This window comes from Trachypithecus francoisi, unplaced genomic scaffold (assembly GCF_009764315.1).
Source record: "Trachypithecus francoisi isolate TF-2019V2 unplaced genomic scaffold, Tfra_2.0 Lachesis_group7, whole genome shotgun sequence".
Classification (NCBI taxonomy): Eukaryota; Metazoa; Chordata; class Mammalia; order Primates; family Cercopithecidae; genus Trachypithecus; species Trachypithecus francoisi.
Window position 1 is genome coordinate 6428263 of NW_022681472.1, and position 20285 is coordinate 6448547.

The 20285-nt window shown below is 37.7% G+C and overlaps 1 protein-coding gene across 3 annotated transcripts in view; it reads right to left on the reverse strand.

The window, feature by feature from the left end:
• Positions 1–20285, reverse strand: part of PXDNL (peroxidasin like) — a 409080-nt gene that overhangs the window by 111734 nt on the left and 277061 nt on the right. For all 3 annotated transcript variants that reach the window (XM_033203626.1, XM_033203627.1, XM_033203628.1), the window contains 2 exons: positions 5224–5336; positions 2418–2574 (listed from right to left, as the gene is read on the reverse strand). In XM_033203626.1, the coding sequence (XP_033059517.1) occupies positions 2418–2574; positions 5224–5336 (270 nt within the window). The remainder of the gene's footprint in view (positions 1–2417; positions 2575–5223; positions 5337–20285) is intronic.

The window sequence follows — 20285 nt, forward strand, 5'->3', positions numbered from 1 at the left end:
AAAGATTTTTAGCATTTCTAAAACATTGGGATATTAATTTAAATTCTGTAATAACTTTTTCCAAACAATCTCAAAGGCATTTTTCCACAGGTCTCATAAATAGTTGAAGAGCAAAACGTGAACACCATAAATTTATAAGAAACACAACTACCATAGATTTTAAATCAGGAAAATCATGAACTCACAGAGAATAGTAAAGTGAGACTAGGATTTTGTAACATTAAGAAATTTTAGGTCAACATGGTGGCTCATGCCTGTAATCCCAACACTTTGGGAGGCTAAGGTGGGCAGATCACCTGAGGTCAGGAGTTCAAGACAGGCCTGGACAACATGGTGAAACCCCATCTCTACTAAAAATACAAAAATTAACACGGCATGGTAGGCGCCTGTAACCCTGGCAACTCGGGAGGCTGGGGTAGGAAAATTGCTTGAACCCAGGAGGCGGAAGTTGCAGTGAGCCGAGATTGTGCCACTGCACTCCAGCCAGAGTGAGACTCCGTCTCAAAAAAAATAAAAAGCAATTTTATAAAATAAACAACCTCTAATACTATTAGGACAAATATTTGTTGATTACTAAACTACATTATTATAATTTTAAGAATATTATTCTACAAGAAGACATTTTTACAATATGGTATAATGAATGCATGCTGACTGATGTGCTGCTAATGAAAACATACATTTTATTTAAAATACCTAGACAAGGGATTCTCAATCCCAATGACTTGAGAATAAATCCACACTCCTCACTGAGGTTTGAAGATCCTATAGCAGGGGTCCCCAACCCCCAATACTGGTCATAGACTGTTAGTAACACAGCAGGAGGCGAGCAGCAGGTGAGTGAGCGTAACTGCCTGAGCTCCACCTCCTGCCAGATCAGCAGGGGCACTAGATTCTAATAGAAGCACAAACTCTATTGTGAACTGCACATATGAAAAATCTAGGTTGTGCACTCCTTATGAGAATCTAATGCCTGATGATCTGTCACTGTCTCCCATCACCCCCAGATGGGACCATCTAGTTGCAGAAAAACAAGCCCGGGGCTCCCACTGATTCTACATTATGGTGAGTTGTAGAATTATTTCATTATATATTACAATGTAATAATAGTAGTAAAGTGCACAATAAATGTAATGCACTTGAATCATCTCAAAGCCATCTCCCCACCCCTGGTCTGTGGAAAAATTGTCTCCGATGAAACCAGTTCCTGGTGCCAAAAAGGTTGAGGACCACTGACCTCAGAAGCTTGATATCTCAGAATATGTAAGTGAAAGAATATGAAAGTATTCATATGATAGGAAAATGGCAAATCTTTATAAATATGAGTTGATAAGCTAAATCTATTTTAAGTCAGGCCTGTGTTATGAAATATTATTGTACATAACGAAAGAGTTACCCAATCTCTTTTATAAACCCATAAGGCCTGGAAAAACTAAAAGGTAAAAAAGAATGTGCAAAACCATATTTATGAAATCTGTTCATTTTTAAGGGAAACTGAAATATGAGCAAAACCCAAAATAGCATTCCAGATGCTCATAGCTAAACTCTTTTATTTCAACTGTAGATTATCAATACAGCAAAAACTCCTGAACCCATTTGCAAAAAAAGCAACACTGATGTCAGCTCCCATATGCAGACATGCTGTGCTTTCCTTCAGTGCTTCCCCATGTAGAGAACACACCAGGCAGTCTTCACAGCCTGTCTCCACTTGTAAATAACCTCAGCGGAGTTTCAGTACAGTCTACGCAAGCCTGTCTACAAATGGACTCTCCCATCTCCCTTGTGAACTAAATAATGAAAAAAAGAAAAAAAAAAGATTTTTTATAAGACTACGGTAAACAGAATTTAAGCAATCATCATATATAATCAACCTGCAGAGGGTTCTAGCTATATAACTAGAATGATGATGGAATGTAAAAAGCTATGTCAATTATGTAGGCCAATTATAAATGCCTGCAAACATTGAGATATTTGTTCTGGTGGTTGTAAAGCTTACTTGGGAGTTCGATGGATTGATTTCTAATTTTAAACTGGGATTAAATATACTAGATTAGAATACGTAGTACATGTTGAATTCCACATTATGCTTCAACCTCTGGCTCTACATTTTGGCTATAAATACATCTTACATTCTATAATTTTTGGTTTGTAAGAAAACATGATACACATTTGCAAATCTTTGCTATTTATGTTTTTTTTTTAAATTGTTATTTTTCACTTTATATCCCTTAAGATTGTTTATATTTGAAAGTTTTCATTTTAAAAAGAATAAAACAGCTTTGACTATAAACACACTTGACCAGAAAGAAAGCATAAGAGAGCATGATTACTGAGGTCAGTCAGATAGGATTAGGAGTAGAAGCTGTTCGGAGACAGTTATTTGGATGTTGTAAATGGAGCTACTTACAAACACCTACCAGTGACTGTAAGAAACATGTTGGTCACAACAAGGCCAAATGAATTCCGAGCCATACATTCGTATCTTCCCTGGTCAGGGAACCCTGCGTCGTAGATAGTCAGCGTGCCTTCACCATCCACGTGGAATTTACCACTCTCAGTTATCTGCACACCTTCCTAGGGAACAAAAAAGAGTTGTCACTGGATGGGTGTGGTTCCTTAAAAAGTCATTTATTTACTTTTTCCAATGTGGGTTCATTTGTTCAACAGACATCTATTGCATGTCTGTTGTGTGCCAAGTACTGAAGGAGATACATGAATCTAGTGGAGAGAAGGAAGAGAGGAAAAGAGGTTTCTAGGAAGTGTGGTTTTTCTCTCTCTAATTATTAAATATGACAACCAAAAGTTCAGTCATGTAATTATTTAACAGAATAATTATTTTAAAATTATCACTCCAATGAATAGATAAACACAATTGATTCATATATTCCTTACTGCTAAAGATAATTCTGACAACTACATTTGGTCGGGCACAGTGGTTCATATCTATAATCTCAGCATTTTGGAAGACTGAGACAGCAGGATCACTTGAGCTGAGGAGTTCAAGACCAACCTGAGTGACATAGCAAGACCCTATCCCTACAAAAAAAAATAGAACAAAAGTCAGCCAGGCATGGTAGCGTGTGCCTGTAGTTCTAGCTACTCAGGAGACTGAAGTGAGAGGGTCACTTGAGTCTAGAAGTGTGAATCTGTAGTGAACTATGATCATGCCACTGTACTGTAGCCTCGACAACCTAGCAAGATCCCATATTTAAAATAAAAAAAATTAAAAATTAACAAGGAGAAGTATGTTCACAAATCCATCATCCAAAAACATCAAAATATTTTTATTAACATATTTCTAATTTCCCTTCTATTTCTTCCTTGCATGTACTCATATGTTTTGTATAGCTACACTGATATGTGTATTATATATATATACACAATTAAAATATACTGTAAGAAGATAAAAATAACTAAATTTTATAAGAACTATTATTAACATGCATTTACTTTTAATTAATATAGATTTACATACTTTTCATTATTATGGACTTAATTTTAAAAAGTAAAGGAAATTGGCCTTACGAAATTGCAGTTAAAATGGTGTGCCTCTGCCCTGCCTCTAGCCCCAAAAGACTCACAAGAAAAAGAGGATGGGATATATTTTTTCAAAAGAACTCACACTCCAGCTATAGCCAATAGGCCACAGTGTAACCATGAACGTTTCAAGTGAAAATAATGTTTCACAGGTCTTCGGATTCTCACAGCTGACTTTACCCAATGCTGGAAAACAAGTCCAGGCTATTGGTAGCTGTTAACTCCGAGTAGGAAGGGACAGGAAGTTGCAGGAACCTACCAGATGAGAGGGCAGATGAGAGAGACCAGACACAAGGCATGGATGAGGCAACCAGGTGCACAGGTCATAGGGCCCAGCGGGTCCTTCCTTCAGAACAACACCTTCCTTGTCTCAGGCTGGGCCACTACTAAATTTTCTTTCAAAGTTGCTCCCTTTTCCTCACCTATTGCCAGAACTCCAGACTAAATGTATAGCTCTGAAATATCTGCTTGGAGTCTCAGCAATCAGATAGCTTTCCAGTACATTCCTTATCTGCTTATGGTAAGGTGTTTCTATTGCTGGTAGCAAAGGTATGCTAACTCATACCTTTTCCAAACTCGTGAGCTGAAGAAGACTGTTATGAACAGTATATGTGATCGTGTGTGTAAAATGTCTGGCATAGAGTCGGAACTCAATCAGTTTGTGATTAAAAGCTACCTTTTACAAAGTAGACGCTGAGCTATTCTGCTGATGTGATTATATAATGATGCATGTCGTAGAGTGGAGAATAAGGCTTCAGAGACTGCCCAAAATGTATATTTTTCACACTTTCTATTTTTAGCATAAAAATGTTTTAATATATAATATCAAATTAAAAGGGGTTTTAAAAAATATTCAGACTAGTGAGAGGACATGAACCAAAAGACTCATGATTGAGACCCCTAAACTTACTCTTCATAGAGACTGGCATGTGAGACTTGCTACAGCACAAAAGAAGGCATTGTTAATATATGGCAGCAATAAAAATAAGCCAAGTGGTTTTGGAAAACAGCTTTGTAACCTTTCACAGATTTTATATTTTGTCAAAATGTTTCAAAAACTGACATTCAGGCGTGCAAATTTGTTGATTTTTAAGAACACTGATATCTGAGACCGACCATTTTGTTTTGATGAAAAATTTAAAACATCAGAAGCAGTTATGTTGGAAGAACATGGCTTCCAAAAGATGTAAGATACATAAGTAAGGAGCTATTGTTTCTTTAAAGCCATTCAGGGTTTGAAACTTCAGAACTACTTTTTCTTGTTTCTTTAACATTAGGCTTTCCATTCCTTTCCTGTCTCAGCCAATGACCTACTTTTAATTCACTTCTGAGTTATTAACTTAAAATGGTTTCTTATTGGCCACTAAACTCTTAATTTATATGTGTCAAAACCAATTTTCCTTAGAGGAATTCAGTTATGCTTATGAAGCTTTCATCACCAGGCAAATGAGAAAGGATAAACCTTATGAAAACACTGACCCAAAATCAGATACAGTCACTTAAAAAAAAAAAAAAAGAAAGAAAAATAAGAAACAGGAAATAAACCTGCTGCAATGTAAAAAGTATTATTTGCTAGCAAAAGTTGCAACAGTAAAAACTCGATATGAGAATCATTACCTCCATTTCAGTGGGTCGATACATCTGTCAGTGTTTTTAATATTACTGTACTTTTAGTTGAGATCTTACCTTATTCCAAGTAATTACGGGTTGTGGTTCTCCTTGAGCATGACATGAAATGTTTATATTCTTTCCAACCTCGACACTTGTATCCTGAGGACGTTGAGTAAACACTGCAAGAGCTGTGGAAACAAACCAAAATAACATCATGTCAAATAATATCATTTTTGTCAATATGTGCCAGCTGAGTCAAAGGTATGAGTCTGAATGCCACATTGGTTAAGCACACTAGTTTTTAAAAAATCAATTACTTGGACATCTAGGGGAATAACAAGCATCACACCCATGTTGGCGCCAAGTAGAGGTGAGAGCAGGAATTAGGCAAAAGGAATGCACTGAAACTTTCACTACATTTGCATTTTTAACACGTATCTCTTCAGCTGAGCTGTGGGTACAGGATTTTCATTATTCTTTCTCAGTACTTTTTGTTAAGTGTGAAATAAAACTACATGGTAACATCAAAATTTATTTGTGGCTAAGATAAAAAGATCCTGCTCTTCAGTGAGCATCTCATTTCCTCAAAAAACACAAACTACCATAACACACCTAATATGAAATAGATAATTGAGATAGCTCTATAACTATTAAAAAATGAATTCCTAATCCTTAAAACTCCCCAAATAAGAAATCCCCAGGAAGGAATTAAAATTATTTTACCAGGGAATTTAACCCAGTGTTTAAAAAATGTAACAGCAATTTTATAGACTCTCCTCTATAAAATAACAGAGGAGGGAATACTCCCCAACTCCTTTTGGGAGGCTCACCCTAATATCAAAACCAGATGATGACTATAAATAAAGAAAAAAAAAAACTACAGTCAAATACTTCTCATGAACATATACACAAAAATCATTAACAAAATATCGGCAAATAGAATTTATCAATATGAAAAGGTTTAGACATCATGAGCAAGTAAGGTTTATTCCCAGGATGCAATACTGGTTCAATATTTGAAAATAAATCGATATAATCCATCGTATTAACGGCTAAAGAAGAAAAATCACATAATAGTATCAATAAATAAAAAGTGTTTGCATATATTCAACACTCATTATGAGTTAAAGACCTCTCAGAAAGAAAATAAAAATAGAAGGGAACTTCTACAACTTGGAAAAGAACATGTACAAAAGCCCTAGAGTAAGGAAACACAGTGAATACTTTTCACATAGAAAATAAGGCAGGGATATCTGTTCTCTCCAGTCTTATTCAACACAGTGCTGCAATTTCTAGCCTGTGCATCATGGCAAGAAAAGGACATAAAAAGCAAACAGAATGGAAAAGAAGAGATAAAACTGTCCCTATTTGCAGATGAAATTATTGTCTATGTAGAAAATCCTAAGACATATCAAAAATACTCCAAAGTGAGTTCAGCAAGGTCTCTGGATATAAGGCAAATGTATTAATATATAGATAGTATTTATTTTATATACAATCAATGAACATATGGACATAGATCTTTTTTAAAAAATTGCTCAAAAGCATGAAATAATTAGGTACAAATTTAACAAAATATCTACAGTACTTATAAACTAAAAGTTAGAAAATACTGAAGTACAAAATCAAAGATTAAAAACATGAATAAGTATATATGCATGGATTGAAAGTCTAAAGACAGTAAAGATGTCATTTCTTTACAAGTTGATATACAGGTTTAATGTAATTCTCATTAAAATTCCAGCAAGATTTTTTTCATAGATATAGATGAGATTATTCTAAAATTTATGCAGAAATGCAAAGGAACTAGTATAACTAAACGGTTTTGACAAAAAAGAATAAAGTGAGAGCAATTAATCTCTACCGGATTTTAAGACGGGTCATGTAGCTGTAGTAATCAAGACTGTGTGGTACTGAGGAAACGGGAGACACAGACAAAACAAAACAAGTCCAAAAATGCACAAGCAAAGTCCTGTGGTAGTAAAATATGCAGTCTTTTAGAAAAGCTACCAAACCGTCTTCCTCATTTTTTTTTTTTTTTCTTTTGAGACAGGGTCTCACTCTGTCACCCAGGCTAGATCTTCGATTAAGGAAATAAGCTCTTTCATCATATCTTTCTTGAATGTTTCTGTATTTCTGAAAAAAAATTATGGTAACATCAAACATTTTATTACTGACAAAGATAAAAAGGTTCAGTTCCTCTGTTGGAATCTTTTTTTCTTATGTATTTAAATCTCATGCTATATTCTAAGTTAACACATGCATTTCAGAATGCTGAGACCATGGCTGATTGATGCCTGACAATGCATAATGGACATCTCATGAGGACCAGGGTCAGCCTATGAGGCAGTGACGCTCCTGATCCAATCAAGACGTCTCCAGTGTCTCACTCTTCACATCATAGCCTCCTTTGTCTGATGTCCTTTATTGCCAGCTGCTTTCACCTCCTGTCACAACAGATGCTCATTACCACGAGATGTGCCATCACTTGTAATATTTTGGAAATATCTAACACCACACTCTAAAGCAAAGCTCTTCTCACTATGCCGTTGCATCTCCTCATTTGGACTTTACCTAGACTTGGAATGCAATCTGCTTCTTTCCTTTGACCAATAATCTTCTAGTCTCATTCCCTTTCCTTTTCAGCCAAGCTCCTGTGAATAAATAGAAGCTTGAAAGATCCAATCCTTCAGGATGAATCCCAAGCAGCTAACTGGGCTTAAATTTAAAATAGAGCCAAACAGCCACTTCCTGACCAGAGGTGACACACATACTCTGAGATCCCTGAAAACATACATCTTTTTAACTTCAAGACCGTCAGAGCTTACCTGAACCAACCAATCAGAACTCAGCAAGTTTGAATCATTCATTTGCACAAATGAACCTGATTGGGAACGTGGGCGGAAACTTTTGCTACGAAACTTGAACTCTCTCTTTGTTCTCTGGAACGCACCTTTGTTTTACACTAGGGGTTGTGTCTCTCCAGTTTGCAAACTGTTCACTGGAATAAAATCTCTCCTTCAAATTGCTTTTCAAAGAACTTTTATTCAGGATCCCAAGTTTTATCACCTTTACCACTTTTCTTCCAAAATGCTAAACTCCTTTACCCCATTGTTCTTTCATTTATCTACCCTCCACCATTTTCTTGCATTTCTTCTCATTTTCTCTCCAAAATATCTGGAGTAAAAACAGAGTGATCCTATGTCCTGGTTTGTCAGGAACAAACTGCCCTTGTCAATTCAGATCCTATTTTACATCAACAGCAATGAATTTCAAGCATTTACTTCTCTTTCAAGTCACCTACTTCATTTCTTGGAATACCTTCTCCTACACAATATTGACTTCTCCACAAAGAAAACAGAATCCATCAGACTATAAATTCCTCAACTCCTATACTCCTCTTCCACAGAGGTGTCATTCAATCCATACACCCATTCTTACCTCCCCTCCTATCCTCATCTAAACTGAAAAAATAACTCTTCTCTTAAAGGTCACTTGCAAATCTCACCCCATCTTGCCACCTGAGTGATCTTAAATTATCTAATGCTCATGCTCTTCCATCTTTTCAGCCTCTCCTTCCTTTAGAAAATACCTAGGAAAAACAGGCCCTTCCCCTTGTTCCTGCATGACCCAGCCCCATTTCCACTGCTGTCTCTATTGTTTCCCTCTTCATTTGTTTCCAAGAAACAAATACGTTTCTCTGCTTATGTCCCTTCTATCCCCTTTATGCCACAGCCACTTTCATTAAGGCTTCGATTTCCTTGACTGCATGAAACTGCCCTTGTTCAGACCCTTAAAAAAAATTCCAGTCTTTACTGAATGCAACTTTTTGTGACTTTTGACACATTTGATTCTCTCCTTCTGGGAATAACTTTTTCTTAGCTGTTAAGACTCTTGCCTCCTCAGGGATTTTGTGTAACCCAGAGGCTGGGAATTCCTCTGTAATATCACTCATAGCTTTTTCTTCTCTCTACATTCCAAGGGGTTCCAATTCTTGGTCTTCTCACCTTTTCACTCAAAGCACGACCTCAGTTCTAAATTAGTTCATTAATAACCATGGAGTTTACATCTTAGGTCCACGGTCAGAAACCAATCGTCTCATGGACATCTACATTAATTGTCAGCAAGGATACCAAATTTAACTTTTTCCGAAACTGTATTGACTATGTTTTCCCATTTGGTAATTGAATTATTTTTATTAAATTAGGGAATTCTTTATATGTTACAGATATCAAAACACAAAACACACTTGTCAGTTATATATATTGTAAATGTCTGCTATTTCTGACTGATGAATAGAATATTCAAATTTTAATGTAGATAGGATTATCATCTTTTCTGATAGGCTAGTAGTTTCCTGTAATTTGTTTTGCAAATCTTTCTATACTACTATCATAATAATTTTACTTCTTGTTCAAAAAGAGTTAAATGTCTTAAATATTAAAACATTTTTATCTGGAATTGATTTTGATGTGTAGGGTGATATAAAGATGTAATTTCACCTTCTCCCTGTGGAAAATGAGTTTCCCAGAACTATTATTGAGAAGCCATAGTTGCTGCTCATGCTTACACATATCGCTTTTTTGTTTGTTTGTTTGTTTGTTTGTTTGTTTTGTCTCTTTGGTAAGTTGTTAATCCTTGGGCCAATCATACAATATGTTATTCCTGAGTGGTATACAGTAATACCATCTTGGTATTTGGATGATCTAGGTTATTTTTGGATTTTTGTTATTCCATATGCCTTCCAGAATTATCCTTTCAGTTTCCATCAATAACTCTTTTAGGGTTTTGATTGGAATTGCATTGATCTATAAATCAAAGGTGGAAGAATTAGCATCTTTACAATAGTAAATCTGTCTTCTTCAATTTCTTTCAATGACATTTTATTTTTCTTCTATACAATTCTTGCACATCTTTTGTTAGATTTATTTTTAACTTATACTTTCTTGTCATTTTAAGGAGTTTTGTTTTTAAAATAAAATTAGGCATTTTGTTGCTCATATGTAGAATGAAAAAATAGTTTTTACTTGTTAATGTCATATCCAATGATCTTCCTGAACTCTTAGATCTGATAGTTTATTTGTAGATGTTTTTGGATTGCGTATGAGGAAAATCCTATTATATACAAATAAAATTGTATGTATTTCTTGTAAAGTCATAACATTTGTTTTCTATGTCTTGCATTTTTGTAAAGACTAGATCTTCCATTACAACACTGAGTACATGCAATCTTCTTCTTAATTTTCAAAGGAATATTTCGGCCAGGCGCGGTGGCTCATGCCTGTAATACCAGCACTTTGAGAGGCCAAGACGAGTGGGGATCACTTGAGCCCAGGAGTTTGAGACCAGCCTGGCCAACATGGTAGAAACCTGTCTCTACCAAAATACAAAAATTAGCTGGATGTGGAGGAGCGTCCCTGTAGTCCCAGCCACTGGGGAAGCTGAGCCAGGAGAAGCGTTTGAAGTTGAGAGGCGGAGATTGCGGCGAGCGGAGGTCGCACCATAGCACTCCAGCCTGGGTGACAGAGTAAGACTCTATCTCTAATAATAATAATAATAATAGAAATATTTCTAACATTTCACCTTTAAAAATGTAATTTTCTATAGTTTTATTTCTACAAAAAAGGGTTTTTTTTGTAGAAAACATTTTATTTCTATATTGCTAAGATCTTCTCTTAATAATTAGTTAATAAATTTGATCGAATGTTTTCCTTGCATCTATTAAAATGATTTGTCCTCTATTAATCTACCAATATCAGTGGAGTCAGTGGGGCAATATTTTTTACAGAGATTAATTTTTTTTGTCCATAGTTTCTTTTATTAATTTGAAGTGTATTTCCTCTTATATTATCTGCAAAACTTTAAGACTGGGTTGACTTTTAGGACATTTACAGAATTCATCTGTAAATTTGCTGCCACTACTCCTTTCTTAACTTTTATTTAAACAATTAATTTGTTGGTTTTCTAATGCATCATTTTCATTTTTCTGATTTGAAACTTATAATCGTATTTTTATGCTTTACTATTTACCCTTAGTATCTGTGGCATTCATACTTACAGGCCTGAAATTAATAGATTAACCAACCTATTAACCAACACTTCATCTCAGATATGTAAGAATATTATAAAACTTTAATTCCAATAACCATTTTTCCAACATATATTCCATTGTAAGTCAGTATTTAATTGTATAATTTTATTCAATGTCATACCTTAATGATTACAATTATTATTATTGAACGTAGAAAATATTTTAATATTATCTATATGTTCATCAGGTTCTTTATTCACTACTGAATTTTTTTTTGCATCTCAGCTCTTTTAAGATTTTGTCTTTCTTCAAGAAGATAATCTTTAGCCCTCATTCTTGAATGCTTTGATGGGTATACAACACTATATTCTCAGTTTTATTTTCTGAAACTCTCTTTACTTAGCTCCTATCCATGAAGGAGTTGATGCTTATATAATATTAGATTTACAGTTATTTTTGTCAAAACACCTTGAAGAATCGATTCCAGCATCTTTTGGCTTCTGTTGCTACTGACATAAAGCCTGTTGTTAGTTTAACTGCTGTAAGTGATTTGCCTTTTTTCTCTGTCACTTCACTCAGCTCTCTGCCCAAATGTCATGTCCTTCTAGAGGTATCCCCTGACCTCTCTTTTTAAATGACATGTCCTGGTACATTTTTCTGGCCCTATGCCTTGTTGCTTCTTCATCACACTCTCTGGAATACAGGATACTTATTTCCTTTTCTTTCCCTTCAGATGAGAAGCATCTTTTCCAAGAGAACAAGGATTCTTCTGCTGTATTTACTGCTAAGTCACCAGTGACTAAAATAGTGATACCACAGGGTTTGTACTCAATATACATTAAATGTATTTTGTACCATGTACCAAATGGTTCCAGAATGTTTGCTAATAATCTTTTTGGAACTACTAGGAAATAAGAAGGTTAAAAATACTAGAATTAAGACACTATGAATTCTAGTATGCTTTACTGCAGATTAATGGCATTGATATTATTCGCCCCAAATTGTGATAATCATGAGCATTTATTAGATAAGGAAAGTGAGTCACAGAATTATGACAGAACATAACACAGATCAGTTTGCCATAGACACAATATATCATGATTTTAGCATTTTATAGATTGCCTCTTTACAGAGATGAGGTAGCAAAAACAGGGTACAAAGGAGCTCTTTATAAAGGATTTCTAATGATTGAACATCTATACCCAAGAAATATCAATTAACAGATCATGTCACCCAGATAAAGAACTCTGTCCTTTCTGCATTTTATCAAGTACATGGATAAAAACACACAAAAAAGTCTTCATTGGCCGGGCACAGTGGCTCCTGCCTGTAGTTCCAGCACTTTGGGAGGCCGAGGTGGGCAGATCATGAGGTCAGGAGATTGAGACAATCCTGGCTAACATGTTGAAACCCCGTCTCTACTAAAAATACAAAAAAAAAAAAAATAGCCAGGAGTGGTGGCATGTGCCTGTAATCCCAGCTACTCAGGAGGCTGAGCCAGGAGAATCATTTGAACCCAGCAGGTGGAGGTTGCAATGAGCCGCGATTGCGCCACTGCACTTCAGCCTGGGTGACAGAGCGAGATTCAGTCTCAAAAAAAAAACAAATCCTCACCAGTGTTCCTTGTTTGCTTGTTTTTTTTTGTTTGTTTGTTTGTTTGTTTTAGATGTAACATATTTGGAAGAGAAAATAATTATACTGGACTCCAGTCAAGAATGGAAAGGTATCATTACAGCCTGGTAGAATGGCTGAAATAAACAAGTTAAAATTTAAAAATGTATAAATTTGGGGAATTGTTTAGATTAAATAAAATTATCTTTACAAACAGAAGATGTAGATAATGAGAACAAATAATTAGTGTGGAGGCAAGGTGGCGGCAACCAAGAGGAAACAGTATGGAGGCGTGGCAGTTCAGACAAAGAACCCAAAAGGAAATGAAAAAGAGGGCGATCGGCCAGCTAAGCTGGGAGCCACTGCAGAGGAGGTGGAGGAAGAAGGTGGAGACTGGATCCCAGGCCCTGTTTGCAAGGGGGAGTGAAAAAACAAGGAATGGATTTTCATCTTTTCTCCCAGAGGAATAAATAAATTTCAGAACAAGATATTTTATGCAGGACTTGAGAATGTTGATGCCTCATTCTAAAGCAGATATTAAAGTGGATCGTAAGTATAAATAATTTGTGATTAGCGAGCTCTGTGAAATGAAAAACTGTAATAAATACATCTACTTTGAAGCTAAGAAAAAACAAGATCTCTTTATGTAGCTTTCAAATTCATCTCATGGACCATCTGCTAAATTCCTTGTTCAAAATATTCATACCCTAGCTGAACTAAAGATGACTGGAAACTGTTTGAAAGGTTCTCGGCCCCTTTTGCCTTGACCCAGCTTTTGATGAATTACTACATTATGATTTGTTAAAAGAACTCTTAATTCAGATCTTTAGTACACTGTGCTATCATTCCAAAAGCCAACCATTCATAGGCCATGTGTTCACTTTCATCATTTTGGATAATAGGATACGGTTTCAGAAGTTTCATATCATAGAAGAAGATGTTGCTCTTGTAGAAATAGGACCTTGTTTTGTCTTAAATCTTATAAACATTATTCAGGGAAGTTTTGGAGGACCAACTTTATATGAAAATTCTCGGGGGGCGGAGCAAGATGGCCGAATAGGAACAGCTCCAGTCTCCAAATCCCAGCGCGAGCGACACAGAAGACCGGTGATTTCTGCATTTTCAACTGAGGTACTGGGGTCATCTCTCTAGGGAGTGCCGGACAATCGGTGCTGGTCAGCTGCTGCAGCCTGACCAGCGTGAACTGAAGCAGGGCGAGGCATCGCCTGACCTGGAAGCGCAAGGGGGAAGGAAATCCGTTTTCCTAGCCAGGGGAACTGAGACACACAACACCTGGAAAATGGGGTAACTCCCACCCCAATACTGCGCTTTAAGGAAACAGGCACACCAGGAGAATATATCCCACACCTGGCCAGGAGGGTCCCACGCCCACGGAGCCTCCCTCACTGCTAACACAGCAGTCTGCGGTGATCTATCCGCAAGGCAGCAGCGAGGCTGGGGGAGGGGTGCCCACCATTGCTGAGGCTTAAGTAGGTAAACAAAGCCACTAGGAAGCTCGAACTGGGTGGAGCCCACAGCAGCTCAAGGAAGCCTGCCTGTCTCTGTAGACTCCACCTCTAGGGACAGCGCACAGCTGAAGTCCAATAGGGGAAGCAGTGGGGGCTGGTGCAGACGCAAACGACTCTGTCTGACAGCTTTGGGGAGAGCCGTGGATCTCCCAACGCGGAGGTTGAGATCTGAGAACGGACAGACTGCCTGCTCAGGTGGGTCCCTGACCCCTGAGTAGCCTAACTGGGAGACATCCCCCACTAGGGGCAGTCTGACACACCACACCTCACAGGGTGGAGTCACCCCTGAGAGGAAACTTCCAAAGGAAGAATCAGACAGGTACACTCGCTCTTCAGCAATATTCTATCTTCGGCAACCTCTGCTGCTGATACCCAGGCAAACAGGGTCTGGAGTGGACCTCAAGCAATCTCCAACAGACCAACAGACACTCCTTCTGACTGTCAGATGGAAAACTATCAAACAGGAAGGACACCTATACCAAAACCCCATCAGTACGTCACCATCATCAAAGACCAGAGGCAGATAAAACCACAAAGATGGGGAAGAAGCAGGGCAGAAAAGCTGGAAATTCAAAAAATAAGAGCGCATCTCCCCTGCAAAGGAGCACAGCCCATCGCCAGCAACGCATCAAAGCTGGTCAGAGAATGACTTTGACGAGATGAGAGAAGAAGGCTTCAGTCCATCAAACTTCTCAGAGCTAAAGGAGGAATTACGTACCCAGTGCAAAGAAACTAAAAATCTTGAAAAAAGAGTGGAAGAATTGACAGCTAGACTAATTAATGCAGAGAAGATCATAAACGAAATGACAGAGATGAAAACCATGACACGAGAAATACATGACAAATGCACAAGCTTCAGTAACCGACTCAATCAACTGGAAGAAAGAGTATCAGCGATTGAGGATCAAATGAATGAAATGAAACGAGAAGAGAAACCAAAAGAAAACAGAAGAAAAAGAAATGAACAAAGCCTGCAAGAAGTATGGGATTATGTAAAAAGACCAAATCTACGTCTGATTGGGGTGCCTGAAAGTGAGGGGGAAAATGGAACCAAGTTGGAAAACACTCTTCAGGATATCATCCAGGAGAACGTCCCCAACCTAGTAGGGCAGGCCAACATTCAAATTCAGGAAATACAGAGAACACCACAAAGATACTCCTCGAGAAGAGCAACTCCAAGACACATAATTGCCAGATTCACCAAAGTTGAAATGAAGGAAAAAATCTTAAGGGCAGCCAGAGAGAAAGGTCGGTTTACCCACAAAGGGAAGCCCATCAGACTAACAGCAGATCTCTCGGCAGAGACTCTACAAGCCAGAAGAGAGTGGGGGCCAATATTCAACGTTCTTAAAGAAAAGAATTTTCAACCCAGAATTTCATATCCAGCCAAACTAAGTTTCATAAGTGAAGGAGAAATAAAATCCTTTACAGATAAGCAAATGCTTAGAGATTTTGTCACCACCAGGCCTGCTTTACAAGAGACCCTGAAGGAAGCCCTAAACATAGAAAGGAACAACCACTACCAGCCATTGCAAAAACATGCCAAAATGTAAAGACCATCGAGGCTAGGAAGAAACTGCATCAACTAACAAGCAAAATAACCAGTTAATATCATAATGGCAGGATCAAGTTCACACATAACAATATTAACCTTAAATGTAAATGGACTAAATGCTCCAATTAAAAGACACAGACTGGCAAACTGGATAAAGAGTCAAGACCCATCAGTCTGCTGTATTCAGGAGACTCATCTCACATGCAGAGACATACATAGGCTCAAAATAAAGGGATGGAGGAAGATCTACCAAGCAAATGGAGAACAAAAAAAAGCAGGGGTTGCAATCCTAGTCTCTGATAAAACAGACTTTAAGCCATCAAAGATCCAAAGAGACAAAGAAGGCCATTACATAATGGTAAAGGGATCAATTCAACAGGAAGAGCTAACTCTCCTAAATATATATGCACCCAATACAGGAGCACCCAGATTCATAAAGCAAGTCCTTAGAGACCTACAAAGAGACTTAGACTCCCATACAATAATAATGGGAGACTTCAACACTCCACTGTCAACATTAGACAGATCAACGAGACAGAAAGTTAACAAGGATATCCAGGAATTGAACTCATCTCTGCACCAAGCGGACCTAATAGACATCTATAGAACTCTCCACCCCAAATCAACAGAATATACATTCTTCTCAGCACCACATCGCACGTATTCCAAAATTGACCACATAATTGGAAGTAAAGCACTCCTCAGCAAATGTACAAGAACAGAAATTATAACAAACTGTCTCTCAGACCACAGTGCAATCAAACTACAACTCAGGACTAAGAAACTCAATCCAAACCGCTCAACTACATGGAAACTGAACAACCTGCTCCTGAATGACTACTGGGTACATAACGAAATGAAGGCAGAAATAAAGATGTTCTTTGAAACCAATGAGAACAAAGATACAACATACCAGAATCTCTGGGACACATTTAAAGCAGTGTGTAGAGGGAAATTTATAGCACTAAATGCCCACAAGAGAAAGCAGGAAAGATCTAAAATTGACACTCTAACATCACAATTAAAAGAACTAGAGAGGCAAGGGCGAACACATTCAAAAGCTAGCAGAAGGCAAGAAATAACTAAGATCAGAGCAGAACTGAAGGAGATAGAGACACAAAAAACCCTCCAAAAAATCAATGAATCCAGGAGTTGGTTTTTTGAAAAGATCAACAACATTGACAGACCACTAGCAAGACTAATAAAGAAGAAAAGGGAGAGGAATCAAATAGACGCAATAAAAAATGATAAAGGGGATATCACCACCGACCCCACAGAAATACAAACAACCATCAGAGAATACTATAAATGCCTCTACGCAAATCAACTAGAAAATCTAGAAGAAATGGATAATTTCCTGAACACTTACACTCTCCCAAGACTAAACCAGGAAGAAGTTGAATCCCTGAATAGAGCAATAGCAGGCTCTGAAATTGAGGCAACAATTAATAGCCTACCCACTAAAAAAAGTCCAGGACCGGATGGATTCACAGCTGAATTCTACCAGAGGTACAAGGAGGAGCTGGTACCGTTCCTTCTGAAACTATTCCAATAAATAGAAAAAGAGGGAATCCTCCCTAACTCATTTTATGAGGCCAACATCATCCTGATACCAAAGCCTGGCAGAGACACAACAAAAAGAGAGAATTTTAGACCAATATCCCTGATGAACATCGATGCAAAAATCCTCAATAAAATACTGGCAAACCGGATTCAGCAGCACATCAAAAAGCTTATCCACCATGATCAAGTGGGCTTCATCCCTGGGATTGACAAAATTCAACAGCCCTTCATGCTAAAAACGCTCAATAAATTCGGTATTGATGGAACGTACCTGAAAATAATAAGAGCTATTTATGACAAACCCATAGCCAATATCATACTGAATGGGCAAAAACTGGAAAAATTCCCTCTGAAAACTGGCACAAGACAGGGATGCCCTCTCTCACCACTCCTATTCAACATAGTGTTGGAAGTTCTGGCTAGGGCAATCAGGCAAGAGAAAGAAATCAAGGGTATCCAGTTAGGAAAAGAAGAAGTCAAATTGTCCCTGTTTGCAGATGACATGATTGTATATTTAGAAAACCCCATCGTCTCAGCCCAAAATCTCCTTAAGCTGATAAGCAACTTCAGCAAAGTCTCAGGATACAAAATCAATGTGCAAAAATCACAAGCATTCTTATACACCAGTAACAGACAAGGAGAGAGCCAAATCAGGAATGAACTTCCATTCACAATTGCTTCAAAGAGAATCAAATACCTTGGAATCCAGCTTACAAGGGATGTAAAGGACCTCTTCAAGGAGAACTACAAACCACTGCTCAGTGAAATCAAAGAGTACACAAACAAATGGAAGAACATACCATGCTCATGGATAGGAAGAATCAATATCGTGAAAATGGCCATACTGCCCAAAGTTATTTATAGATTCAATGCCATCCCCATCAAGCTACCAATGACTTTCTTCACAGAATTCGAAAAACTGCTTTAAAGTTCATATGGAACCAAAAAAGAGCCCGCATTGCCAAGACAATCCTAAGTCAAAAGGACAAAGCTGGAGGCGTCACGCTACCTGACTTCAAACTATACTACAAGGCTACAGTAACCAAAACAGCATGGTACTGGTACCACAGCAGAGATATAGACCAATGGAACAGAACAGAGTCCTCAGAAATAATACCACACATCTACAGCATCTGATCTTTGACAAACCTGAGAGAAACAAGAAATGGGGAAAGGATTCCCTATTTAATAAATGGTGCTGGGAAAATTGGCTAGCCATAAGTAGAAAGCTGAAACTGGATCCTTTCCTTACCCCTTATACGAAAATTAATTCAAGATGGATTAGAGACTTAAATGTTAGACCTAATACCATAAAAACCCTAGAAGAAAATCTAGGTAGTACCATTCAGGACATAGGCATGGGCAAGGACTTCATGTCTAAAACACCAAAAGCAACGGCAGCAAAAGCCAAAATTGACAAATGGGATCTAATTAAACTAAAGAGCTTTTGCACAGCAAAAGAAACTACCATCAGAGTGAACAGGCAACCTACAGAATGGGAGAAAAGTTTTGCAACCTACTCATCTGACAAAGGGCTAATATCCAGAATCTACAAAGAACTCAAACAATATACAAGAAAAAACAAACAACCCCATCAAAAAGTGGGGAAAGGATATGAACAGACATTTCTCAAAAGAAGACATCCATACAGCCAACAGACACATGAAAAAATGCTCATCATCACTCGCCATCAGAGAAATGCAAATCAAAACCACAATGAGATACCATCTCACACCCGTTAGAATGGCAATCATTAAGAAGTCAGGAAACAACAGGTGTTGGAGAGGATGTGGAGAAATAGGAACACTTTTACACTCTTGGTGGGATTGTAAACTAGTTCAACCATTATGGAAAACAGTATGGCGATTCCTCAAGGATCTAGAACTAGATGTACCATATGACCCAGCCATCCCACTACTGGGTATATACCCAAAGGATTATAAATTATTCTACTACAAAGACACATGCACACGTATGTTTATTGCGGCACTATTCACAATAGCAAAGACTTGGAATCAACCCAAATGTCCATCTGTGACAGACTGGATTAAGAAAATGTGGCACATATACACCATGGAATACTATGCAGCCATCAAAAAGGATGAGTTTGCGTCCTTTGTAGGGACATGGATGCAGCTGGAAACCATCATTCTTAGCAAACTATCACAAGAAGAGAAAACCAAACACCGCATGTTCTCACTCATAGGTGGGAACTGAACAATGAGATCACTTGGACTCGGGAAGGGGAACGTCACACACTGGGGCCTATCATGGGGAGGGGGGAGGAGGGAGGGATTGCATTGGGGAGTTATACATGATATAAACGTTATGCACATGTACCCTAGAACTTAAAGTATAATAAAAAAAAAAAAAAGAAAATTCTCACTACCAGGCACCAAAAATGCGTTGCTATGTCATAATATCCATCACATCTGCAAAATACAGAGAGAATCAGCAAGTGAAAGGTGCAGAAACTGAGACAGACAATGTCAAAGATCGTTCTTCCTCCTGATCCCACTGTTCAGACCACAGTGGAATAAAATTGAAAATCAACTCCGAAAGGAACCCTCAAAACCATGCAAATACGTGGAAATTAAACAGTCTGCTCCTGAATGATCACTGGGTCAACAGTGAAATCAAGATGTAAATTTCAGAACTGTTTGAGCTGAACAATACTACACAACATATCAAAACCTCTGGGATAAAGTAAATACGGTGCTAAGAGGGAAGTTCATAGCCTTAAATGCCTACATCAAAGAGTCTCAAAGGGCACAAACAGACAATGGAAGGTCACACCTCAAGGAACTAGAGAAAGAAGAAAAAACCAAACCCAAACCCAGCAGAAGAA